This window comes from Salvelinus namaycush, chromosome 40 (assembly GCF_016432855.1).
Source record: "Salvelinus namaycush isolate Seneca chromosome 40, SaNama_1.0, whole genome shotgun sequence".
Lineage (NCBI taxonomy): Eukaryota > Metazoa > Chordata > Actinopteri > Salmoniformes > Salmonidae > Salvelinus > Salvelinus namaycush.
Genome location: NC_052346.1, coordinates 20,724,601 through 20,752,100, shown reverse-complemented (window position 1 = coordinate 20,752,100; position 27,500 = coordinate 20,724,601). Strand labels below are relative to the sequence as shown.

The following is a 27,500-nucleotide window of genomic DNA, read 5'->3' as shown; positions in this document are numbered from 1 at the left end:
CATAGTGTTTCACACCCTAATATCTCACTCCTACATCCGTATCATAGTGTTTCACACTCTGATATCTCACTCCTACATCCTTATCATAGTGTTTCACACCCTGATATCTCACTCCTACATCCGTATCATAGTGTTTCACACCCTGATATCTCACTCCTACATTCTTATCATAGTGTTTCACACCCTAATATCTCACTCCTACATCCGTATCATAGTGTTTCACACTCTGATATCTCACTCCTACATCCGTATCATAGTGTTTCACACCCTGATATCTCACCCCTACATCCTTATCATAGTGTTTCACACCCTGATATCTCACTCCTACATCCTTATCATAGTGTTTCACACTCTGATATCTCACTCCTACATCCTTATCATAGTGTTTCACACCCTGATATCTCACTCCTACATCCGTATCATAGTGTTTCACACCCTGATATCTCACTCCTACATTCTTATCATAGTGTTTCACACTCTGATATCTCACTCCTACATCCTTATCATAGTGTTTCACACCCTGATATCTCACTCCTACATCCGTATCATAGTGTTTCACACTCTGATATCTCACTCCTACATCCTTATCATAGTGTTTCACACCCTGATATCTCACTCCTACATCCGTATCATAGTGTTTCACACTCTGATATCTCACTCCTACATCCTTATCATAGTGTTTCACACCCTAATATCTCACTCCTACATCCTTATCAGAGTGTCTCACTCCTACATTCTTATCATAGTGTTTCACACCCTGATATCTCACTCCTACATTCTTATCATAGTGTTTCACACCCTGATATCTCACTCCTACATCCTTATCATAGTGTTTCACACCCTGATATCTCACTCCTACATTCTTATCATAGTGTTTCACACCCTGATATCTCACTCCTACATCCTTATCATAGTGTTTCACACCCTGATATCTCACTCCTACATCCTTATCAGAGTGTTTAACACCCTAATATCTCACTCTTACATCCTTATCAGAGTGTCTCACTCCTACATTCTTATCATAGTGTTTCACACCCTGATATCTCACTCCTACATTCTTATCATAGTGTTTCACACCCTGATATCTCACTCCTACATCCTTATCATAGTGTTTCACACCCTGATATCTCACTCCTACATCCTTATCATAGTGTTTCACACCCTGATATCTCACTCCTACAACCTTATCCTAGTGTTTCACACTCTGATATCTCACTCCTACATTCTTATCATAGTGTTTCACACCCTGATATCTCACTCCTACATTCTTATCATAGTGTTTCACACCCTGATATCTCACTCCTACATTCTTATCATAGTGTTTCACACCCTGATATCTCACTCCTACATCCTTATCAGAGTGTTTAACACCCTAATATCTCACTCTTACATCCTTATCAGAGTGTCTCACTCCTACATTCTTATCATAGTGTTTCACACCCTGATATCTCACTCCTACATTCTTATCATAGTGTTTCACACCCTGATATCTCACTCCTACATCCTTATCATAGTGTTTCACACCCTGATATCTCACTCCTACATCCTTATCATAGTGTTTCACACCCTGATATCTCACTCCTACAACCTTATCATAGTGTTTCACACTCTGATATCTCACTCCTACATTCTTATCATAGTGTTTCACACCCTGATATCTCACTCCTACATTCTTATCATAGTGTTTCACACCCTGATATCTCACTCCTACATTCTTATCATAGTGTTTCACACCCTCATATCTCACTCCTACATTCTTATCATAGTGTTTCACACCCTGATATCTCACTCCTACATCCTTATCATAGTGTTTCACACCCTGATATCTCACTCCTACATCCGTATCATAGTGTTTCACACCCTGATATCTCACTCCTACATCCTTATCATAGTGTTTCACACCCTGATATCTCACTCCTACATCCTTATCATAGTGTTTCACACCCTGTCTTCCCTCGTCATTTTCCCAAAGATGATATCTCACTCCTACATCCTTATCATAGTATATTTAAGCAATAAGGCCCGAGGAGGTGTGATATATGGCCAATATACCACAGCTAAGGGCTGCTCTTACGCACAACACAACGCAGAGTGCCTGGACACAGCCGTTAGCCGTGGTATAGTGGCCATGTACCACAAACCCCCGAGGTGCCTTATTGCTATTATACACTGGTTACCAACATAATTAGAGCAGTAAAAATTTATGTTTTGTCATACCCGTGGTATACGGTCTGATATACCACGGCTGTCAGCCAATCAGCATTCAGGGCTGGAACCACCCAGTTTATAATTGCCATTAAACCCATTCAGGTCGGTGCCGCCACGTTTAGCAGCTCAGTGAGAGACATACTGCTGATAAAACAGTGCTAGAAGCAGTCAGAAACCAGACAGTAAGTGGTGAAATCAGCCTGTGATGAACAACAGAAAAAGCTATGGACCTCGTTCTTAGCAGGGCGTTGTGAGTGAAAGGAGGCCGGGTTGTCCCGCGTGGAGTCTTTAATCTGGGGTCGGGGGTGAGAGGTCACCACCTCTTTAGAAGACGGCTCACTCTGTAGACCAGATGGACAGACAGACAGACAGACAGACAGACAGACAGACAGACAGACAGACAGACAGACAGACAGACAGACAGACAGACAGACAGACCGACAGATAGACCGACAGATAGACAGACAGACAGACAGATATAGCATGTGAGGCAGACAGTACGAAGTAGGAGTGTGTGTGTGTGAGAGAGAGAGATCAGGAGAGAGACAGCAATAATGAGAGTTAGGCCAGATACTGTAGCTATGATTCTGCCTCAAAGAGAGATACACAGACACACATATGCACATACACGCACACACACATACACACACTGCTGTCAGTCAATTATTGACACTGACCCTGGTCGTGTCTTCAGTGCAGTCCTCTCTGGACGATCCAACAGAGTGTCCTACGGAGTGTCTGGTGAGGGTGCGGTGCTGAAGCTGGGGGGAGAGCATCTGCAGACTGCTAGCCCTGGTGGGCAACCCCTGGCCCACCATTAAGCCCCCCTCACTACCCCCTCCACCCCCACCTACGTGGGACCTGTGGCGCTCACTCCTCCTCACGTACATGGAGTGGCGGTGAGGCCTCTGCTGGGAAGAGAAGGGACTGGTGTAGCCCAGGCCGTAGGGGTAGGACTCATGGGGGGAGGCCAGGGTGTGAGCTCCGTGGTTCCCCCCACCATCCCCTTCTCCTCCTGGGTCAAGAAGCTCCGGGCCCGGGGCCAAGGCCTCCTCTGGAGCTTTGTGTCTGGAAGAGGAGAGGCGTCGGCAGGATGAGTCCAGGGTGGAGCTCTCCAGGCGGGGGTTGTTGCCGCGGGACGAGGGGCTGTGGCCGGAGGAGTGGCCGGTGTGGCTGGATGTGTGGCCAGAAGAGTGGCGTTCGCTGTGGCGGGGGGCCTGGGGACTTCCAGGTGGGGCGTGGCCAGAAGTGTGGCGTTCGCTGTGGCGGGGGGCCTGGGGACTTCCAGGGGGGGCGTGGCCAGAAGAGTGTCGTTCGCTGTGGCGGGGGACCTGGGGACTTCCAGGGGGGGCGTGGCCAGAAGTGTGGCGTTCGCTGTGGCGGGGGACCTGGGGACTTCCAGGTGGGGCATTGAGGTTAAGGTCCAGGCAGCTGAAATAACATATAGACTGACCTCAACCATGAGTACAACAACACACATATTTACTAGCCATCAGACCTAAATAAAACTCTAATTCTCAACGAGAATACAATGTTCAGATCTGGCCTCAGGGGACTACACATTTCCAAATACACACCATCACCAAGACTACACAAAATCAATAAGCTAGCATGCCCTTCAATGTTGGAGACTAAGATACATTCATTAACCAGCCCCTGACAGCTCTCTCTCTCTCTAGGTTAACCAGCCCCTGACAGCTCTCTCTCTCTCTAGGTTAACCATTCCCTGACAGCTCTCTCTCTCTCTAGGTTAACCGTTCCCTGACAGCTCTCTCTCTCTCTAGGTTAACCAGCCCCTGACAGCTCTCTCTCTCTCTAGGTTAACCGTTCCCTGACAGCTCTCTCTCTCTCTAGGTTAACCAGCCCCTGACAGCTATCTCTCTCTCTCTAGGTTAACCATTCCCTGACAGCTCTCTCTCTCTCTAGGTTAACCGTTCCCTGACAGCTCTCTCTCTCTCTAGGTTAACCAGCCCCTGACAGCTCTCTCTCTCTCTCTCTCTAGGTTAACCAGCCCCTGACAGCTCTCTCTCTCTCTAGGTTAACCATTCCCTGACAGCTCTCTCTCTCTCTAGGTTAACCGTTCCCTGACAGCTCTCTCTCTCTCTAGGTTAACCAGCCCCTGACAGCTCTCTCTCTCTCTCTCTCTCTCTCTCTCTCTCTCTCTCTAGGTTAACTATTCCCTGACAGCTCTCTCTCTCTCTAGGTTAACCGTTCCCTGACAGCTCTCTCTCTCTCCCTAGGTTAACCGTTCCCTGACAGCTCTCTCTCTCTCTAGGTTAACCGTTCCCTGACAGCTCTCTCTCTCTCTCAAGGTTAACCATTCCCTGACAGCTCTCTCTCTCTCTCTCTAGGTTAACCATTCCCTGACAGCTCTCTCTCTCTCTCTCTCTAGGTTAACCGTCCCTGACAGCTCTCTCTCTCTCTCTCTAGGTTAACCATTCCCTGACAGCTCTCTCTCTCTCTCTCTCTAGGTTAACCGTCCCTGACAGCTCTCTCTCTCTCTCTCTAGGTTAACCATTCCCTGACAGCTCTCTCTCTCTCTCTAGGTTAACCATTCCCTGACAGCTCTCTCTCTCTCTAGGTTAACCATTCCCTGACAGCTCTCTCTCTCTAGGTTAACCGTTCCCTGACAGCTCTCTCTCTCTCTCAAGGTTAACCATTCCCTGACAGCTCTCTCTCTCTCTCTCTAGGTTAACCATTCCCTGACAGCTCTCTCTCTCTCTCTCTCTAGGTTAACCGTCCCTGACAGCTCTCTCTCTCTCTCTCTAGGTTAACCATTCCCTGACAGCTCTCTCTCTCTCTCTCTCTAGGTTAACCGTCCCTGACAGCTCTCTCTCTCTCTCTCTAGGTTAACCATTCCCTGACAGCTCTCTCTCTCTCTCTAGGTTAACCATTCCCTGACAGCTCTCTCTCTCTCTAGGTTAACCATTCCCTGACAGCTCTCTCTCTCTAGGTTAACCATTCCCTGACAGCTCTCTCTCTCTCTAGGTTAACCATTCCCTGACAGCTCTCTCTCTCTAGGTTAACCATTCCCTGACAGCTCTCTCTCTCTCTAGGTTAACCGTTCCCTGACAGCTCTCTCTCTCTAGGTTAACCATTCCCTGACAGCTCTCTCTCTCTCTAGGTTAACCAGACCCTAACAGCTCTCTCTCTCTAGGTTAACCATTCCCTGACAGCTCTCTCTCTCTAGGTTAACCGTTCCCTGAGAGCGCTCTCTCTCTCTAGGTTAACCGTTCCCTGACAGCTCTCTCTCTCTAGGTTAACCATTCCCTGACAGCTCTCTCTCTCTAGGTTAACCGTTCCCTGACAGCTCTCTCTCTCTCTCTCTAGGTTAACCATTCCCTGACAGCTCTCTCTCTCTCTAGGTTAACCATTCCCTGACAGCTCTCTCTCTCGCTAGGTTAACCATTCCCTGACAGCTCTCTCTCTCTAGGTTAACCAGCCCCTGACAGCTCTCTCTTTCTCTAGGTTAACCGTCCCTGACAGCTCTCTCTCTATGTTAACCGTTCCCTGACAGCTCTCTCTCTCTAGGTTAACCATTCCCTGACAGCTCTCTCTCTCTCTAGGTTAACCATTCCCTGACAGCTCTCTCTCTCTCTCTCTCTAGGTTAACCGTCCCTGACAGCTCTCTCTCTCTCTCTAGGTTAACCGTTCCCTGACAGCTCTCTCTCTCTAGGTTAACCGTCCCTGACAGCTCTCTCTACCTCTCTAGGTTAACCGTCCCTGACAGCTCTCTCTCTCTCTAGGTTAACCGTTCCGTGACAGCTCTCTCTCTCTCTCTAGGTTAACCATTCCCTGACAGCTCTCTCTCTCTAGGTTAACCATACCCTTACAGCTCTCTCTCTCTCTAGGTTAACCATTTCCTGTCAGCTCTCTCTCTAGTTTAACCATTTCCTGACAGCTCTCTCTCTCTCTCTCTCTCTCTCTCTAGGTTAACCATTTCCTGACAGCTCTCTCTGTCTAGGTTAACCATTTCCTGTCAGCTCTCTCTCTATGTTAACCATTTCCTGACAGCTCTCTCTCTCTCTCTCTAGGTTAATCATTTCCTGACACTCTCTCTCTATGTTACCTGGCAGGGAAGAAGCGGGCGGAGATTCCAGGGGTTGCCGTAGGGTCGTCGGGGTGCACGCCCCTCACCCCATCTCCAAGGTTACCACCCACAGACTTGGCATTGTTGCTCAGGGCGCTGTGGCTCTTGGACAGGCTCAGGTAGGAGCTGGAACTCTTGGAGGAGCTGTGGGTGGAGTCTATGTTGTGTCCACCATGGCGGCCATGTTGTTTCTCCATGGTATTGGTCTTGCCCTCCAGAAAGGAAGAGTGTCGTCCCTGCCCTACTGGAAATGTTCAAATGTAAAAAATGGGCTGGCAATGCATTTATAAGTAGTCTTGCCTGAGACAGAACGGCCCATAGGGCCATAAGGCAGCTTTATGTTCCAGTATACCCCCTGGACAGGATTCTAGTCTAGAGCATTTTTCATTTGAAGTATTAAGGAAGTGGTATGTATTAATCTTATGTGAATGTTTCAATAGGGTGACCCCGGACCTTGCTGTTGCTGCAGCTGAGAGCGGGAGGTGGACTTCACGTACATGGCTCCAGGGCCCTGCTGGTCAGGAGCCTTGGCCCCTGGGGGCCCAACACCAACCAGGTTGAAGTCAAACTGTGTCGTGCCCTTTAAAATAAAGAGAAGACAAGAGAAGATAAAATCAGACAAGATAATGACTTTATTGTCCCCAACCACGGGAAAATGTTGTTTTCAGCCTTGTGCATTTATATGAAAATACATGCCAAGAATAAACACAGGTCAAGACATAGACAGTTGGAGAAACAAACTAAATGAATACAATGTATGTAAACAAGTGTAGTTTGGTCCATAAGGAGCTGAATAAGTCAATGAAAGTAGAGGTCCTGACGTTGTTTACCTTGGTGTCCTTGGGGCTGAGCAGGTGTGGCATGTTGTTGTTGACCAAGTCCTTACTACAGGTGATGGAGCGGTTGAGGGTCTGGGTCATGTAAGCCTTGGGGTGGAGGGTGGGGCTCAGGCTGGACGACACAGGCTTGTTGCCGTTCAGGAAGCTGTCGTTGCCTAGGTGAAGGTCGCCATGGCGAGGTAGGCTGGAACATTCCTTACTGTTAGAGTGACGGTGACCCGAGCTCTTACTGCCGTGGCTTCTGTTTGGTGGAGGGGAGGGAGGGAGGGAGGTATTAAGATCGAAAGATATTGAGATTGAGAGATATTGAGAGGTAAGGTACAGGTATAGGTAATCCATAGATCTAAGTAGCTTATTTTATCTGTGCTAGAACAACATAGCCAGATGTGAAACCATGCAGTGTCCAGAACCTAACCAGACCCCATGCAGTGTCCATAACCTAACCAGACCCCATGCAGTGTCCAGAACCTAACCAGACCCCATGCAGTGTCCAGAACCTAACCAGACCCCATACAGTGTCCAGAACCTAACCAGACCCCATGCAGTGTCCAGAACCTAACCAGACCCCATGCAGTGTCCAGAACCTAACCAGACCCCATGCAGTGTCCAGAACCTAACCAGACCCCATGCAGTGTCCAAAACCTAACCAGACCCCATGCAGTGTCCAGAACCTAACCAGACCCCATTCAGTATCCAGAACCTAACCAGACCCCATTCACTATCCAGAACCTAACCAGACCCCATTCACTATCCAGAACCTAACCAGACCACTTGTAGTATCCAGTGCAGTGCTGACCTGGTGGCCACGGGGTTCTGACAACAACAACAACAACAACAACAACAACAACACCAACAACCTCCTACAGTGCTGACCTGGTGGCCACGGGGTTCTGACAACAACAACAACAACAACATCAACACCAACAACCTCCTACAGTGCTGACCTGGTGGCCACGGGGTTCTGACAACAACAACAACAACAACATCAACACCAACAACCTCCTACAGTGCTGACCTGGTGGCCACGGGGTTCTGACAACAACAACAACAACAACAACAACAACAACAACAACAACACCAACAACCTCCTACAGTGCTGACCTGGTGGCCACGGGGTTCTGACAACAACAACAACAACAACATCAACACCAACAACCTCCTACAGTGCTGACCTGGTGGCCACGGGGTTCTGACAACAACAACAACAACAACAACAACAACAACAACACCAACAACCTCCTACAGTGCTGACCTGGTGGCCACGGGGTTCTGACAACAACAACAACAACAACAACAACATCAACAACAACAACCTCCTACAGTGCTGACCTGGTGGCCACGGGGTTCTGACAACAACAACAACAACAACAACAACAACCTCCTACAGTGCTGACCTGGTGGCCACGGGGTTCTGACAACAACAACAACAACAACAACACCAACAACCCCCTACAGTGCTGACCTGGTGGCCACGGGGTTCTGACAACAACAACAACAACAACAACAACATCAACACCAACAACCTCCTACAGTGCTGACCTGGTGGCCACGGGGTTCTGACAACAACAACAACAACAACATCAACACCAACAACCTCCTACAGTGCTGACCTGGTGGCCACGGGGTTCTGACAACAACAACAACAACAACATCAACACCAACAACCTCCTACAGTGCTGACCTGGTGGCCACGGGGTTCTGACAACAACAACAACAACAACAACAACAACAACAACACCAACAACCTCCTACAGTGCTGACCTGGTGGCCACGGGGTTCTGACAACAACAACAACAACAACATCAACACCAACAACCTCCTACAGTGCTGACCTGGTGGCCACGGGGTTCTGACAACAACAACAACAACAACAACAACAACAACAACACCAACAACCTCCTACAGTGCTGACCTGGTGGCCACGGGGTTCTGACAACAACAACAACAACAACAACAACAACAACCTCCTACAGTGCTGACCTGGTGGCCACGGGGTTCTGACAACAACAACAACAACAACAACAACAACAACAACACCAACAACCTCCTACAGTGCTGACCTGGTGGCCACGGGGTTCTGACAACAACAACAACAACAACAACATCAACACCAACAACCTCCTACAGTGCTGACCTGGTGGGCACAGTGTTCTCCATGTGGCTGTGGGGCTTCCTCTTGGAGGAGCGTGGGGGGTTAGGGGAGGGTGGTGCTGGGGCGGGCTGCTCCAGGAGGCGGAGGGGCTGGAAGGCTGGGTGGTTCAGACTCTGTTCTGTCAGGTAGCGGTCAGAAGGGACCAGCAACAACAGGTTCTAGAGAGGGAGGAGACAGACCACAGGGGTTTAGGACACACTTCTTTATTACAGCTTGACAATAAAACAGGTCAATCACTAAACTCTATCCATATATATATATATATATATATATATATATATATATATATATATATATATGTTACCAGTCAAAAGTTTGGACACACCTACTCATTCATGGGGTTTTTCTGTATTTTTACTATTTTCTACATTGTAGAATAATAGTGAAGACATCAAAACTATGAAACAACACATATGGAATCATGTAGTAACCAAAAAAACAGTTACACAAATCAGTTTTGCACACTCTTGGCATTCTCTCAACCAGCTTCATGAGGTGGTCACCTGGAATTCATTTAAATTAACAGGTGTGCCTTGTTAAAAGTTAATTTGTGGAATTTTTTCCCTTCTTAATGCATTTGAGCCAATCAGTTGTGTTGTGACCAGGTAGGGGTGGTATACAGAAGATAGACCTATTTCGTAAAAGATCAAGTCCATATTATGGCAAGAACAGCTCAAATAAGCAAAGAGAAACGACAGTACATCATTACTTTAAGACATCAAGGTCAGTCAATCTAGAAAATTTCAAGAACTTTTTAAAGTTTCTTCAAGTGCAGTCGCAAAAACAATCAAGCGCTTGACGAAACTGTCTCTCATGAGGACCGCCACAGGAAAGGAAGACCCAGAGTTACCTCTGCTGCAGAGGATAAGTTCATTAGAGTGACCAGCCATCGGCAATAAACTGCACCTCAGATTGCAGCCCAAATAAATGCTTCACAGAGTTCAAGTAACAGACACATTTCAACATCAACTGATCGGAGACCACTTCTAAAGGACACCAATAATAAGAAGAGACTTGCTTGGGCCAAGAAACATGAGCAATGGTGTAAATCTGTCCTTTGGTCTGATGAGTCCAAATTTGAGATTTTTGGTTCTAACTGCTGTGTCTTTGTGAGAAGCAGAGTAGGTGAACAGATGATCTCAGCATGTGTGGTTCCCACCATGAAGCATGGAGGAGGAGGTGTGATGGTGTGGGGGTGCTTTGCTGGTGACACTGGCATTGATTTATTTAGAATTCAAGGCACACTTAATCAGCATGGCTACCACATAATTCTGCAGCAATACGCCTTCCCAGGCTGTGTAAGGGCTATTTGACCAAGAAGGAGAGTGATGGAGTGCTGCATCAGATGACCTGGACTCCACAATCACCTGACCTCAACCCAATTGGAGTTGGACCGCAGAATGAAGGAAAAGCAGCCAACAAGTGCTCAGCATATGTGGGAACTCTTTCAAGACTATTGGGAAAGCATTCCAGGTGACTACCTCATGAAGCTGGTTGAGAGACCAGCTGTTTCCGGAAGACTGTGTGATCACGCTCTCCGCAGTCGATGAGTAAGACCTTTAAACAGGTCAACATTCACAAGGCCGCGGCGCCAGATGGATTACCAGGACGGGTACTACTAGCATGCGCTGACCAACTGGCAAGTATCTACACTGACATTTTCAACCTCTCCCTGTCCGAGTCTGTAATACCAACTTGTTTTAAGCACACCACCATAGACCCTGTGCACAAGAACACTAAGGTAACCTGTCTGTAGCCATGAAGTGCTTTGAAAGGCTGGTCATGGCTCACATCAACACCATTATCCCAGAAACCCTAAACCCACTCCAATTTGCATACCGCCCTAACAGATCCACAGATGATGCAATCTCTATTGCACTCCACACAGCCCTTTCCCACCTGGACAAAAGGAACACCTATGTGAGAATGTTGTTCATTGACTACAGCTCAGCGTTCAACACCATAGTGCCCTCAAAGCTCATCAATAAGCTAAGGACCCTGGGACTAAACACCTCCCTCTGCAACTGGATCCTGGACTTCCTGACGGGCCGCCCCCAGGTGGTGAGGGTAGGTAGCAATACATCTGCCACGCTGATCCTCAACACAGGGGCCCCTCAGTGGTGCGTGCTCAGTCCTCTCCTGTACTCCCTGTTCACTCATGACTGCACGACTCCAACACCATCATTAAGTTTGCTGAGTACACAACAGTGGTAGGCCTGATCACCGACAACAACGAGACAGCCTGTAGGGAGGAGGTCACCTGTCCGTGTGGTGCCAGAACAACAACCTCTCCCTGAACTTGATCAAGACAAAGGAGATGATTGTGGACTACAGGAAAAAGAGAACCGCTCACGCCCCCATTCTCATCGACGGGGCTGCAGTGGAGCAGGTTGAGAGCTTCAAGTTCCTTGGTGTCCACATCACCAACAAACTAACATGGTCCAAGCACACCAAGACAGTCGTGAAGAGGGGACGACAAAACCTATTCCCCCTCAGGAGACTGAAAAGATTTGGCATGGGTCCTCAGATCCTCAAAAGGTTCTACAGCTGCACCATCGAGAGCATCCTGACTGGTTGAATCACTGCCTGGTATGGCAACTGCTCGGCCTCCCACGCAAGGCACTACAGAGGGTAGTGTGTACAGCCCAGTACATCACTGGGGCAAAGCTTCCTGCCATCCAGGACCTCTATACCAGGCGGTGTCAGAGAAAGGCCCTAAAATTCTCAAAGACTCCAGCCACCCTAGTCATAGACTGTTTAACTACATGTACATATTACCTCCATTACCTCGACTAACCAGTGCCCCCGCACATTGACTCTGTACCGGTACCCCCTGTAGATTGACTCTGTACCGGTACCCCCTGTAGATTGACTCTGTACCGGTACCCCCTGTAGATTGCCTCGCTATTGTTATTTTACTGCTGCTATTTTATTATTTGTTACTTTATTTATTTTTTTATTTGTTTTTAGGTATTTTTTTTAAAACGGCATGGTTTGTAAGTAAGCATTTCACTGTAAGGTCTACTACACCTGTTGTATTCGGCGCATTTGACAAATACAATTTGATTTGATTTGAGATGCAGAAAAACCCTTGAATGAGTAGGTGTGTCCAAACTTTAGACTGGTACTGTATATATAATCCAAAGTTTATTATCATTAAACTATAGTTCAAAGTTCATATATATTGTTTTGTAAATACAGTGAAGCACATATACATTTGATTAATTTAACAGACACTCTTATCTAGAGCAACTTACAGTAGTGAGTTCATACATTTTCATAGTGGTCCTCAGTGGGAATCGAACCCACAACCCTGGCGTTGAAAGCACCTTGCTCTACTAACTGAGCTACAGCATTCTTAAAGCAGATCTCTACATTTGCTGTATAGAAACAGCACATAATAAAAACCACAAGACCGTGGTGGCTTTTCACCATGTCGATCCAGAGACAGAGAGATGGGTGGGAGGGTTTATCACACCATTCATCTCCTGAGGAGAGTGTGATGTACTGGAGGCCTAGCTAACAGCAGAGTACTGACTGACCCACAGCTTTAGTCATAGACATACATTAGCTAACAGCAGAGTACTGACTGACCCACAGCTTTAGTTATAGACATACATTAGCTAACAGCAGAGTACTGACTGACCCACAGCTTTAGTCATAGACATACATTAGCTAACAGCAGAATACTGACTGACCCACAGCTTGAGTCATAGACATACATTAGCTAACAGCAGAGTACTGACTGACCCACAGCTTTAGTCATAGCAGGACTAGTCTAGTTTGAGCCTGCTGGACCCAGAATACCTCCCATTAGCAGGACTAGTCTAGTTTGAGCCTGCAGAATCCAGAATACCTTCTATTAGCAGGACTAGTCTAGTTTGAACCTGCAGAATCCAGAATACCTCCCATCAGCAGGACTAGTCTAGTTTGAACCTGCAGAATCCAGAATACCTCCCATCAGCAGGACTAGTCTAGTTTGAGCCTGCAGAATCCAGAATACCTCCCATTAGCAGGACTAGTCTAGTTTGAGCCTGCTGGACCCAGAATACCTTCCATTAGCAGAACTAGTCTAGTTTGAGCCTGCAGAATCCAGAATACCTCCCATTAGCAGGACTAGTCTAGTTTGAGCCTGCTGGACCCAGAATACCTCTCATTAGCAAGACTAGTCTAGTTTGAGCCTGCTGGACCCAGAATACCTCCCATTAGCAGGACTAGTCTAGTTTGAGCCTGCAGAGTACTGACTGACACACAGCTTTAGTCATAGACATACATTAGCTAGCAAGACTAGTCTAGTTTGAGCCTGCTGGACCCAGAATACCTCCCATTAGCAGAACTAGTCTAGTTTGAGCCTGCAGAATCCAGAATACCTCCCATTAGCAGGACTAGTCTAGTTTGAGCCTGCAGAATCCAGAATACCTTCTATTAGCAGGACTAGTCTAGTTTGAACCTGCAGAATCCAGAATACCTTCCATTAGCAGAACTAGTATAGTTTTAGGCTGCTGGACCCAGAATACCTCCCATTAGCAGGACTAGTCTAGTTTGAGCCTGCTGGACCCAGAATACCTCCCATTAGCAGGACTAGTCTAGTTTGAGCCTGCTGGACCCAGAATACCTCCCATTAGCAGGACTAGTCTAGTTTGAGCCTGCTGGACCCAGAATACCTTCCATTAGCAGGACTAGTCTAGTTTGAGCCTGCTGGACCCAGAATACATCCCATTAGCAGGACTAGTCTAGTTTGAGCCTGCTGGACCCAGAATACCTCCCATTAGCAGAACTAGTATAGTTTGAGCCTGCAGAGTACTGACTGACCCACAGCTTTAGTCATAGACATACATTAGCTAGCAAGACTAGTCTAGTTTGAGCCTGCTGGACCCAGAATACCTCCCATTAGCAGAACTAGTCTAGTTTGAGCCTGCAGAATCCAGAATACCTCCCATTAGCAGAACTAGTCTAGTTTGAACCTGCAGAATCCAGAATACCTCCCATTAGCAGGACTAGTCTAGTTTGAGCCTGGAGAATCCAGAATACCTCCCATTAGCAGGACTAGTCTAGTTTGAACCTGCAGAATCCAGAATACCTCCCATTAGCAGGACTAGTCTAGTTTGAGCCTGGAGAATCCAGAATACCTTCTATTAGCAGGACTAGTCTAGTTTGAACCTGCAGAATCCAGAATACCTCCCATCAGCAGGACTAGTCTAGTTTGAGCCTGCAGAATCCAGAATACCTTCTATTAGCAGGACTAGTCTAGTTTGAGCCTGCAGAATCCAGAATACCTCCCATCAGCAGGACTAGTCTAGTTTGAGCCTGCAGAATCCAGAATACCTCCCATTAGCAGGACTAGTCTAGTTTGAGCCTGCAGAATCCAGAATACCGTCTATTAGCAGGACTAGTCTAGTTTGAACCTGCAGAATCCAGAATACCTTCCATCAGCAGGACTAGTCTAGTTTGAGCCTGCAGAATCCAGAATACCTTCCATTAGCAGGACTAGTCTAGTTTGAGCCTGGAGGAACCAGAATACCTCCCATTAGCAGGACTAGTCTAGTTTGAGTCTGGAGGACCCAGAATACCTTCTATTAGCAGGACTAGTCTAGTTTGAGCCTGGAGGACCCAGAATACCTCCCATTAGCAGGACTAGTATAGTTTGAGCCTGCAGAATCCAGAATACCTCCCATTAGCAGGACTAGTCTAGTTTGAGCCTGCTGGACCCAGAATACCTCCCATTAGCAGGACTAGTCTAGTTTGAGCCTGCTGGACCCAGAATACCTCCCATTAGCAGGACTAGTCTAGTTTGAGCCTGCAGAATCCAGAATACCTCCCATTAGCAGGACTAGTCTAGTTTGAGCCTGTAGAATCCAGAATAACTCCATTTAGCAGAACTAGTCTAGTTTGAGCCTGCAGAATCCAGAATACCTCCCATTAGCAGGACTAGTCTAGTTTGAGCCTGCAGAATCCAGAATACCTTCTATTAGCAGGACTAGTCTAGTTTGAACCTGCAGAATCCAGAATACCTCCCATCAGCAGGACTAGTCTAGTTTGAACCTGCAGAATCCAGAATACCTCCCATCAGCAGGACTAGTCTAGTTTGAGCCTGCAGAATCCAGAATACCTTCTATTAGCAGGACTAGTCTAGTTTGAGCCTTCTGGACCCAGAATAACTTCCATTAGCAGGACTAGTCTAGTTAGAGCCTGGAGGACCCAGAATACCTCCCATTAGCAGGACTAGTCTAGTTTGAGCCTGGAGGACCCAGAATACCTCCCATTAGCAGGACTAGTCTAGTTTGAGCCTGGAGGACCCAGAATACCTCCCATTAGCAGGACTAGTCTAGTTTGAGCCTGGAGGACCCAGAATACCTCCCATTAGCAGGACTAGTCTAGTTTGAGCCTGGAGGACCCAGAATACCTTCTATTAGCAGGACTAGTCTAGTTTGAGCCTGCTGGACCCAGAATACCTCCCATTAGCAGGACTAGTCTAGTTTGAGCCTGGAGGACCCAGAATGCGCTAATACTGGCAATACCTTGTGTGTGTGTGTGTGTGTGTGTGTGTGTGTGTGTGTGTGTGTGTGTGTGTGTGTGTGTGTGTGTGTGTGTGTGTGTGTGTGTGTGTTACCTTCATCAGATCCAGCATGAGGCCACTCAGGATGGCCAGGTACCTCCGCTCCAGGGATGTAGGGTGATTCACTGAGGGGAACTGCTGACACACGTACACACACACACACACACGTACACACACACACACACACACACGTACAGTTGTGAGGTTTCAGAGTGCAGTGTCTATGTTGAGATTCAGATGTGTCTGACTGGAGTTGACAGGAGGACTAGCTGACTGTTGTGTCTGAGGCCAGACATGCTGTCAACGAGCCTAACACAGCTTTCACTACAGCAGGTACATGATTACCAGCACTCGCATGGATCTCTGTGTGGGAGTGCATCAGGAGGCTGGTGGACATGCATGTTTCTGTCTGTCTGAATGTGTGTATCTGTGTGTGGACGTGTTTAACTACTCTTGTAGGGACCAGAAGTCCCCACAAGAATAGCAACCAACAAAGATTTGACCAACATCTCTCCCTGTCTCTCTGCATCTCTGTCTCTCTATCTCTCTGTCTCTCTCTGTCACTCTGTCTGTCTCTCTGTCTCTCTCTCTATCACTCTGTCTCTCTCTGTCACTCTCTCAGTCTCTCTCTCTGTCTCTCTCTGTCTCTCTGTCTGTCTCTCTGCCTCTCTGTCTGTATCTCTGTCTCTCTCTCTCTCTCTATCTGTCTCTCTGCCTCTCTGTCTCTCTGTCTCTCTGTCTCTCTGTCTCTCTCTTCTACAGTAACACTGAACACCACCATAACATGATGACTCAATCCACTCAGTCACGGACCACACTGGGAAGACAGCCACCAGGACTCACACAGATAGATAGGAGGGAAAGAGACAGAGGAGAGAGAATGGAGAGGGAGGGAGAGGTGGGATAGGTAGCGGTAGAGAGGAAGCAATGGGAGAGGAGAGGAAAGCGGAGGTGGAGTGTGAGGTGACGACAGAACAGCTGAACAGATCGACCCCAGAGTTGACCTTACCCGTAGTCCATGGAAGCGAGGGTTGTTGTAGAAGAGCTTCATCTGTTCAGCAGGTAGAGGACCCAGGACCTTCTGGATGGTAAAGAGTTGATCTATCTCACTCTCCCCTGGGAACAGAGGCTGACCATCACTCAGCTCCCCCAGAATACAACCCACTGACCACATGTCTACAGCCTTACCATAGGGGGCCCTGGGGTGGAGGGGAGAGAGAGAGAGAGAGAGAGAGAGAGAGAGAGAGAGAGAGAAAGAGAGAGAGAGAGAGAGAGAGAGAGAGAGAGAGAGAGAGAGAGAGAGAGAGAGAGAGAGAGAGAGAGAGAGAGAGAGAGAGAGAGAGAGAGAACAGTTTAAGTGACGCATTTGTAAAACTGAACCAGAAGAGTACATTCAGAATAATAAGGACACATGATGATGATGATGGTGATGATGATGATGATGATGATGTTGGTTCAGCAGAAGGTGATGAACACAATGACAGAAAGGAGAGAGAGAGAGAAAGAGAGAGAAAGAGAGAGAGAGAGAGAGAGATAGAGAGAGAGAGAGAGAGAGAGAGAGAGAGAGAGAGAGAGAGAGAGAGAGAGAGAGAGAGAGAGAGAGAGAGAGAGGTTGGCTGAGAGAAGAGAGGAGAGAGCCGCTGAGACTGAGGAAGAGTGATGAAGAGAGAAAATATTTGCGTGGGCGGAATTCAAATACCAAGTGTGAATAAATGTAAGAGTTGATTTAGTTGCTGTGGGAGGAGCCCCACCACATGATGTTCCAGTATCTAGACCATCAAATGGACACAGGAACCTCACAGTGTCTGTAGTATACACATTAAAACAGGGTTTATCACGGACAGACTAATACACATATTCACTGAAATATTCAGAGAAGGATTTATGTATGGACTGACAACTATGCAGACAAACAGACACTTACCAATGTACACACACAACACACGCACGCACCTACACACACTCACACACCGATACACACACAAATACAAACACCAATACAAACACACACACACACACACACACACACACACACACACACACACACACACACACACACACACACACACACACACACACACACACACACACACACACACTAATACAAACAGAAACACACACATACACACCAAATACAAACACCAATACAAACACACACACACACACACACTAATACAAACAAAAACACACACATACACACCAATGCAAACACACACACACCAATACAAACACAAACTAATACACACACCAATACAAATACACACACACCCACCAATAAACACACCAATACAAACACACCCCCACACAGCGCCTCTTACACACCCATACACACACAGGTCCAGTAGGTTTAATGGGACTCACCCCAGCAGTAGCTCAGGAGAGCGGTACCACCTAGTGGCTACATACTCAGTGTAGTTGGCATCACTTCCCTCTGACAGGTTGCGGGCAAAGCCTACAGGAAACCAGGCCAGAGAGAGACAGAGGAAGTCATGGACAGATACTGACTCAAAGCCTACAGGAAACCAGGCCAGAGAGAGACAGAGGAAGTCATGGACAGATACTGACTCAAAGCTTACAGGAAACCAGGCCAGACAGAGGAAGTCATGGACAGATACTGACTCAAAGCCTACAGGAAACCAGGCCAGAGAGAGACAGAGGAAGTCATGGACAGATACTGACTCAAAGCTTACAGGAAACCAGGCCAGACAGAGGAAGTCATGGACAGATACTGACTCAAAGCCTACAGGAAACCAGGCCAGACAGAGGAAGTCATGGACAGATACTGACTCAAAGCCTACAGGAAACCAGGCCAGAGAGAGACAGAGGAAGTCATGGACAGATACTGACTCAAAGCCTACAGGAAACCAGGCCAGAGAGAGACAGAGGAAGTCATGGACAGATACTGACTCAAAGCCTACAGGAAACCAGGCCAGAAAGAGGAAGTCATGGACAGATACTGACTCAAAGCCTACAGGAAACCAGGCCAGAAAGAGGAAGTCATGGACAGATACTGACTCAAAGCCTACAGGAAACCAGGCCAGAAAGAGGAAGTCATGGACAGATACTGACTCAAAGCCTACAGGAAACCAGGCCAGAAAAAGGAAGTCATGGACAGATACTGACTCAAAGCCTAAAGGAAACCAGGCCAGAGAGAGACAGAGGAAGTCATGGACAGATACTGACTCAAAGCCTACAGGAAACCAGGCCAGACAGAGGAAGTCATGGACAGATACTGACTCAAAGCCTATAGGAAACCAGGCCAGAAAAAGGAAGTCATGGACAGATACTGACCATTGCTTACCAGGGAGACTGAGATCGTCATTCGTCAAATGTGTGAGTTAATGTGAGTTAATTACTATGCTAGAAGTGACATATTTCTACTTACCAAAATCACAGAGTTTGAGAACATCCTCAGAGCTGATGAGGAGGTTTTCAGGCTTGATGTCTGAGGAGAAACAGAGGAGACCAGTTTTCACACGCGGCAGCAGTCTGGTACTTGGCAAAACCAAAGGTCAGACCAAACCATCTCTGCTGGGAGGCCCTGCCTCTGACTCAACACGTCATCTTAGCATAACTAAAGGAAAAGGTGCCCTCATTTTAGTAAAGGTAAGAGTTCCTCACCTCTGTGTACGATCTCATTCTTATGGCACCAGTGGATAGCTTTGATCAGCTGGTAGATGTAGGCCCTGGCTTTGTCAGGTGGTGCTCCGTTAGGCAGTTCCTCCAGCAACTCCAGCATGTTCTGGAACACACAATCCACAGTACTACTGTCAATCACAGCTACAACTACACTACCCATAATGCTCTGTATAACATATAAGTTAGATACTATTGCAAAACAAGTTAGATACTATGGCAATATTCTAAAAGTGTAAAAGTGAAACTGTTGACGTAAACAGTAGCTAAGTATATTGCATGTATGATTATTTATCATCCAACCGTCAGCGGACCCCAGCAATCCCTAGAAAGTAGTAGACATTTCTACTGACTAGACTATTGTGGTTTATTAAAGGTTCTCATTAAAGGTTCATCCTCTAGGTATTCACTGACCCTCTCCACATATTCAAAGACCAGGTAGAGTTTCCCTCTCCTCCTGAAAGCCTCTTTGAGTTCCACGATGTTCTCCTGTTTCAGCGTGCGCAGCATCTTCAGCTCCCTCAGCGTGGTCTCTTTAACCTCCTCATTCTCCTCACTGTCTTTAAACTTCTTTATGGCCACCAGCTCATTGGTCTCCTGGAAAACAGCATGTCAGAGTGTCACGCTGAGGGATCCCGTCAGTGGAGGCTGTTGAGGGGAGGACGGCTCATAATAATGGCTGGAACGGAGCGAATGGAACGGTATCAAACACATCCATTGTATTTGTCACATGCGCCGAATACAACAGGTGTAGTAGACCTTACAGTGAAATGCTGAATACAACAGGTGTAGTAGACCTTACAGTGAAATGCTGAATACAACAGGTGTAGTAGACCTTACAGTGAAATGCTGAATACAACAGGTGTAGTAGACCTTACAGTGAAATGCTGAATACAACAGGTGTAGTAGACCTTACAGTGAAATGCTGAATACAACAGGTGTAGACCTTATAGTGAAATGCTGAATACAACAGGTGTAGTAGACCTCACAGTGAAATGCTGAATACAACAGGTGTAGTAGACCTTACAGTGGAATGCTGAATACAACAGGTGTAGTAGACCTTACAGTGAAATGCTGAATACAACAGGTGTAGTAGACCTCACAGTGAAATGCTGAATACAACAGGTGTAGGTAGACCTCACAGTGAAATGCTGAATACAACAGGTGTAGGTAGACCTCACAGTGAAATGCTGAATACAACAGGTGTAGTAGACCTCACAGTGAAACGCCGAATACAACAGGTGTAGGTAGACCTCACAGTGAAATGCCGAATACAACAGGTGTAGGTAGACCTCACAGTGAAATGCTGAATACAACAGGTGTAGTAGACCTCACAGTGAAATGCTGAATACAACAGGTGTAGGTAGACCTCACAGTGAAACGCCGAATACAACAGGTGTAGTAGACCTCACAGTGAAATGCTGAATACAACAGGTGTAGGTAGACCTCACAGTGAAATGCCGAATACAACAGGTGTAGTAGACCTCACAGTGAAACGCTGAATACAACAGGTGTAGGTAGACCTCACAGTGAAATGCTGAATACAACAGGTGTAGTAGACCTCACAGTGAAAGGCTGAATACAACAGGTGTAGGTAGACCTCACAGTGAAACGCCGAATACAACAGGTGTAGGTAGACCTCACAGTGAAACGCTGAATACAACAGGTGTAGGTAGACCTCACAGTGAAACGCCGAATACAACAGGTGTAGTAGACCTCACAGTGAAATGCTGAATACAGCAGGTGTAGGTAGACCTCACAGTGAAATGCCGAATACAACAGGTGTAGGTAGACCTCACAGTGAAACGCCGAATACAACAGGTGTAGTAGACCTCACAGTGAAATGCTGAATACAACAGGTGTAGTAGACCTTACAGTGAAATGCCGAATACAACAGGTGTAGTAGACCTCACAGTGAAACGCTGAATACAACAGGTGTAGGTAGACCTCACAGTGAAACGCCAAATACAACAGGTGTAGTAGACCTCACAGTGAAACGCTGAATACAACAGGTGTAGTAGACCTTACAGTGAAATGCCGAATACAACAGGTGTAGTAGACCTCACAGTGAAATGCTGAATACAACAGGTGTAGTAGACCTTACAGTGAAATGCTGAATACAACAGGTGTAGTAGACCTTACAGTGAAATGCTGAATACAACAGGTGTAGTAGACCTTACAGTGAAACGCTGAATACAACAGGTGTAGGTAGACCTCACAGTGAAACGCTGAATACAACAGGTGTAGTAGACCTCACAGTGAAATGCTGAATACAACAGGTGTAGGTAGACCTCACAGTGAAATGCTGAATACAACAGGTGTAGGTAGACCTCACAGTGAAATGCTGAATACAACAGGTGTAGTAGACCTCACAGTGAAACGCCGAATACAACAGGTGTAGGTAGACCTCACAGTGAAACGGCGAATACAACAGGTGTAGGTAGACCTCACAGTGAAATTCTGAATACAACAGGTGTAGGTAGACCTCACAGTGAAATGCCGAATACAACAGGTGTAGGTAGACCTCACAGTGAAATGCCGAATACAACAGGTGTAGTAGACCTCACAGTGAAACGCCGAATACAACAGGTGTAGGTAGACCTCACAGTGAAATGCCGAATACAACAGGTGTAGGTAGACCTCACAGTGAAATGCCGAATACAACAGGTGTAGGTAGACCTCACAGTGAAATGCTGAATACAACAGGTGTAGGTAGACCTCACAGTGAAATGCCGAATACAACAGGTGTAGGTAGACCTCACAGTGAAATGCTGAATACAACAGGTGTAGTAGACCTCACAGTGAAATGCTGAATACAACAGGTGTAGGTAGACCTCACAGTGAAACGCCGAATACAACAGGTGTAGTAGACCTCACAGTGAAATGCTGAATACAACAGGTGTAGGTAGACCTCACAGTGAAATGCCGAATACAACAGGTGTAGTAGACCTCACAGTGAAACGCTGAATACAACAGGTGTAGGTAGACCTCACAGTGAAATGCTGAATACAACAGGTGTAGTAGACCTCACAGTGAAAGGCTGAATACAACAGGTGTAGGTAGACCTCACAGTGAAACGCCGAATACAACAGGTGTAGGTAGACCTCACAGTGAAACGCTGAATACAACAGGTGTAGGTAGACCTCACAGTGAAACGCCGAATACAACAGGTGTAGTAGACCTCACAGTGAAATGCTGAATACAGCAGGTGTAGGTAGACCTCACAGTGAAATGCCGAATACAACAGGTGTAGGTAGACCTCACAGTGAAACGCCGAATACAACAGGTGTAGTAGACCTCACAGTGAAATGCTGAATACAACAGGTGTAGTAGACCTTACAGTGAAATGCCGAATACAACAGGTGTAGTAGACCTCACAGTGAAACGCTGAATACAACAGGTGTAGGTAGACCTCACAGTGAAACGCCAAATACAACAGGTGTAGTAGACCTCACAGTGAAACGCTGAATACAACAGGTGTAGTAGACCTTACAGTGAAATGCCGAATACAACAGGTGTAGTAGACCTCACAGTGAAATGCTGAATACAACAGGTGTAGTAGACCTTACAGTGAAATGCTGAATACAACAGGTGTAGTAGACCTTACAGTGAAATGCTGAATACAACAGGTGTAGTAGACCTTACAGTGAAACGCTGAATACAACAGGTGTAGGTAGACCTCACAGTGAAACGCTGAATACAACAGGTGTAGTAGACCTCACAGTGAAATGCTGAATACAGCAGGTGTAGTAGACCTCACAGTGAAACGCTGAATACAACAGGTGTAGTAGACCTCACAGTGAAACGCTGAATACAACAGGTGTAGTAGACCTCACAGTGAAACGCTGAATACAACAGGTGTAGTAGACCTTACAGTGAAACGCTGAATACAACAGGTGTAGGTAGACCTCACAGTGAAACGCTGAATACAACAGGTGTAGTAGACCTCACAGTGAAACGCTGAATACAACAGGTGTAGTAGACCTCACAGTGAAATGCTGAATACAACAGGTGTAGTAGACCTCACAGTGAAACGCTGAATACAACAGGTGTAGTAGACCTCACAGTGAAACGCTGAATACAACAGGTGTAGTAGACCTCACAGTGAAACGCTGAATACAACAGGTGTAGGTAGACCTCACAGTGAAACGCTGAATACAACAGGTGTAGTAGACCTCACAGTGAAACGCCGAATACAACAGGTGTAGTAGACCTCACAGTGAAATGCTGAATACAACAGGTGTAGTAGACCTTACAGTGAAATGCCGAATACAACAGGTGTAGTAGACCTCACAGTGAAACGCTGAATACAACAGGTGTAGGTAGACCTCACAGTGAAACGCCAAATACAACAGGTGTAGTAGACCTCACAGTGAAACGCTGAATACAACAGGTGTAGTAGACCTTACAGTGAAATGCCGAATACAACAGGTGTAGTAGACCTCACAGTGAAATGCTGAATACAACAGGTGTAGTAGACCTTACAGTGAAATGCTGAATACAACAGGTGTAGTAGACCTTACAGTGAAATGCTGAATACAACAGGTGTAGTAGACCTTACAGTGAAACGCTGAATACAACAGGTGTAGGTAGACCTCACAGTGAAACGCTGAATACAACAGGTGTAGTAGACCTCACAGTGAAATGCTGAATACAGCAGGTGTAGTAGACCTCACAGTGAAACGCTGAATACAACAGGTGTAGTAGACCTCACAGTGAAACGCTGAATACAACAGGTGTAGTAGACCTCACAGTGAAACGCTGAATACAACAGGTGTAGTAGACCTTACAGTGAAACGCTGAATACAACAGGTGTAGGTAGACCTCACAGTGAAACGCTGAATACAACAGGTGTAGTAGACCTCACAGTGAAACGCTGAATACAACAGGTGTAGTAGACCTCACAGTGAAATGCTGAATACAACAGGTGTAGTAGACCTCACAGTGAAACGCTGAATACAACAGGTGTAGTAGACCTCACAGTGAAACGCTGAATACAACAGGTGTAGTAGACCTCACAGTGAAACGCTGAATACAACAGGTGTAGGTAGACCTCACAGTGAAACGCTGAATACAACAGGTGTAGTAGACCTTACAGTGAAACGCTGAATACAACAGGTGTAGGTAGACCTCACAGTGAAATGCTGAATACAACAGGTGTAGTAGACCTCACAGTGAAACGCTGAATACAACAGGTATAGTAGACCTCACAGTGAAACGCTGAATACAACAGGTGTAGTAGACCTCACAGTGAAACGCTGAATACAACAGGTGTAGGTAGACCTCACAGTGAAACGCTGAATACAACAGGTGTAGGTAGACCTCACAGTGAAACGCTGAATACAACAGGTGTAGGTAGACCTCACAGTGAAACGCTGAATACAACAGGTGTAGGTAGACCTCACAGTGAAACGCTGAATACAACAGGTGTAGGTAGACCTCACAGTGAAACGCTGAATACAACAGGTGTAGGTAGACCTCACAGTGAAACGCTGAATACAACAGGTGTAGGTAGACCTCACAGTGAAATGCTGAATACAACAGGTGTAGGTAGACCTTACAGTGAAATGCTGAATACAACAGGTGTAGGTAGACCTCACAGTGAAACGCTGAATACAACAGGTGTAGGTAGACCTCACAGTGAAACGCTGAATACAACAGGTGTAGGTAGACCTCACAGTGAAACGCTGAATACAACAGGTGTAGGTAGACCTCACAGTGAAACGCTGAATACAACAGGTGTAGGTAGACCTCACAGTGAAATGCTGAATACAACAGGTGTAGGTAGACCTTACAGTGAAATGCTGAATACAACAGGTGTAGGTAGACCTCACAGTGAAACGCTGAATACAACAGGTGTAGGTAGACCTCACAGTGAAATGCTGAATACAACAGTTGTAGGTAGACCTCACAGTGAAACACTGAATACAACAGGTGTAGGTAGACCTTACAGTGAAATGCTGAATACAACAGGTGTAGGTAGACCTCACAGTGAAACGCTGAATACAACAGGTGTAGTAGACCTCACAGTGAAACGCCGAATACAACAGGTGTAGTAGACCTCACAGTGAAACGCTGAATACAACAGGTGTAGGTAGACCTCACAGTGAAATGCTGAATACAACAGGTGTAGGTAGACCTCACAGTGAAATGCTGAATACAACAGGTGTAGGTAGACCTTACAGTGAAATGCTGAATACAACAGGTGTAGGTAGACCTCACAGTGAAACGCTGAATACAACAGGTGTAGGTAGACCTCACAGTGAAACGCTGAATACAACAGGTGTAGGTAGACCTCACAGTGAAACGCTGAATACAACAGGTGTAGGTAGACCTCACAGTGAAACGCTGAATACAACAGGTGTAGGTAGACCTCACAGTGAAATGCTGAATACAACAGGTGTAGGTAGACCTCACAGTGAAACGCTGAATACAACAGGTGTAGGTAGACCTCACAGTGAAATGCTGAATACAACAGTTGTAGGTAGACCTCACAGTGAAACGCTGAATACAACAGGTGTAGGTAGACCTCACAGTGAAACGCTGAATACAACAGGTGTAGGTAGACCTCACAGTGAAACGCTTACTGACAAGCCCTTCACCAACAATGCAGATCTAGACATAGAGTTAATCAAATATTTACTAAATAAACTAAAGTTTTAAAAAACGGTAGCAGAAACATTATGTACAAAATGAGTTACAAACAACGTGAAAAGAGGAACAAAACAGCCCAGTTGGTCGGGAGGCTGGAAAACGGCAGCCGTCCCCTCTGTGTTTGATACCATTCAACTGATTCAGCACCAGCCACTACCACGAGCCTGTACTCCCCAATTAAGGTGCCGCCAAACCTCCTGTGGATCCCACTGATGGTGGGGCGCCTGTGAAAGTAACCCTAAATAGTGTGACTGACTATGTTCGAATCCAGGTCTTCTTCGCGCCACAAGACAGTGTTAGTCCACTGAGCTAAAGCCTAGGCCCGAGACAATAACTCTCAGGGATTATGCAAATATTCAGGTTTCAGGCAAGAGTTCTCATCAAGGGAGCACACCGGCAGGCCACTAAAAAGCAGGAAGGACCCGATTAGATGTATTTTCAGGGGTGTCAAAATCTGGGATCCTCCTCAGATCTTTTAAAGCAGTGGTCCCTCCACATATCCTGAAGTTACCCAGGTGTGGACCCTCCACATATCCTGAAGTTACCCAGGTGTGGTCCCTCCACATATCCTGAAGTTACCCAGGTGTGGACCCTCAACATATCCTGAAGTTACCCAGGTGTGGTCCCTCCACATATCCTGAAGTTACCCAGGTGTGGTCCCTCCACATATCCTGAAGTTACCCAGGTGTGGTCCCTCCACATATCCTGAAGTTACCCAGGTGTGGACCCTCAACATACCCTGAAGTTACCCAGGTGTGGTCCCTCCACATACCCTGAAGTTACCCAGGTGTGGTCCCTCCACATATCCTGAAGTTACCCAGGTGTGGTCCCTCCACATATCCTGAAGTTACCCAGGTGTGGACCCTCAACATATCCTGAAGTTACCCAGGTGTGGACCCTCAACATACCCTGAAGTTACCCAGGTGTGGTCCCTCCACATATCCTGAAGTTACCCAGGTGTGGTCCCTCCACATATCCTGAAGTTACCCAGGTGTGGACCCTCCACATACCCTGAAGTTACCCAGGTGTGGACCCTCAACATATCCTGAAGTTACCCAGGTGTGGACCCTCCACATATCTTGAAGTTACCCAGGTGTGGTCCCTCCACATATCCTGAAGTTACCCAGGTGTGGACCCTCCACATATCCTGAAGTTACCCAGGTGTGGGGTACTAAAATTACTCTCTCTCTCTCTCTCTCTCTCTCTCTCTCTCTCTCTCTCTCTCTCTCCCTACCTCTCTTTCTCTGCCTCTATTCTCTCTGCCTATCTCTATCTCTCTCTCAGCCTCTCTCTCTGCCTCTCTCTCTTGCCTTGCCTCTCTCTCTCTCTCTCTCTCTCTGCCTCTCTCTCTCTCTGCCTCTCTCT

At 46.8% G+C, this 27,500-nt stretch overlaps 1 protein-coding gene across 3 annotated transcripts in view; it reads right to left on the bottom strand.

The window, feature by feature from the left end:
* LOC120033568 (cyclin-dependent kinase-like 5) overlaps positions 1-27,500 on the bottom strand; it is an 84,738-nt gene that overhangs the window by 5,638 nt on the left and 51,600 nt on the right. For 2 of the 3 annotated variants that reach the window (XM_038979968.1, XM_038979970.1), the window contains 12 exons: positions 19,896-20,078; positions 19,467-19,587; positions 19,231-19,290; positions 18,207-18,297; positions 16,855-17,044; positions 15,900-15,980; positions 9,272-9,447; positions 7,129-7,378; positions 6,752-6,878; positions 6,278-6,539; positions 2,886-3,639; positions 2,439-2,549 (listed from right to left, as the gene is read on the bottom strand). In XM_038979968.1, coding sequence (XP_038835896.1) covers positions 2,439-2,549; positions 2,886-3,639; positions 6,278-6,539; positions 6,752-6,878; positions 7,129-7,378; positions 9,272-9,447; positions 15,900-15,980; positions 16,855-17,044; positions 18,207-18,297; positions 19,231-19,290; positions 19,467-19,587; positions 19,896-20,078 — 2,406 coding nt within the window. The remainder of the gene's footprint in view (positions 1-2,438; positions 2,550-2,885; positions 3,640-6,277; positions 6,540-6,751; positions 6,879-7,128; positions 7,379-9,271; positions 9,448-15,899; positions 15,981-16,854; positions 17,045-18,206; positions 18,298-19,230; positions 19,291-19,466; positions 19,588-19,895; positions 20,079-27,500) is intronic. The other variant, XM_038979969.1, reaches the window with a different exon arrangement.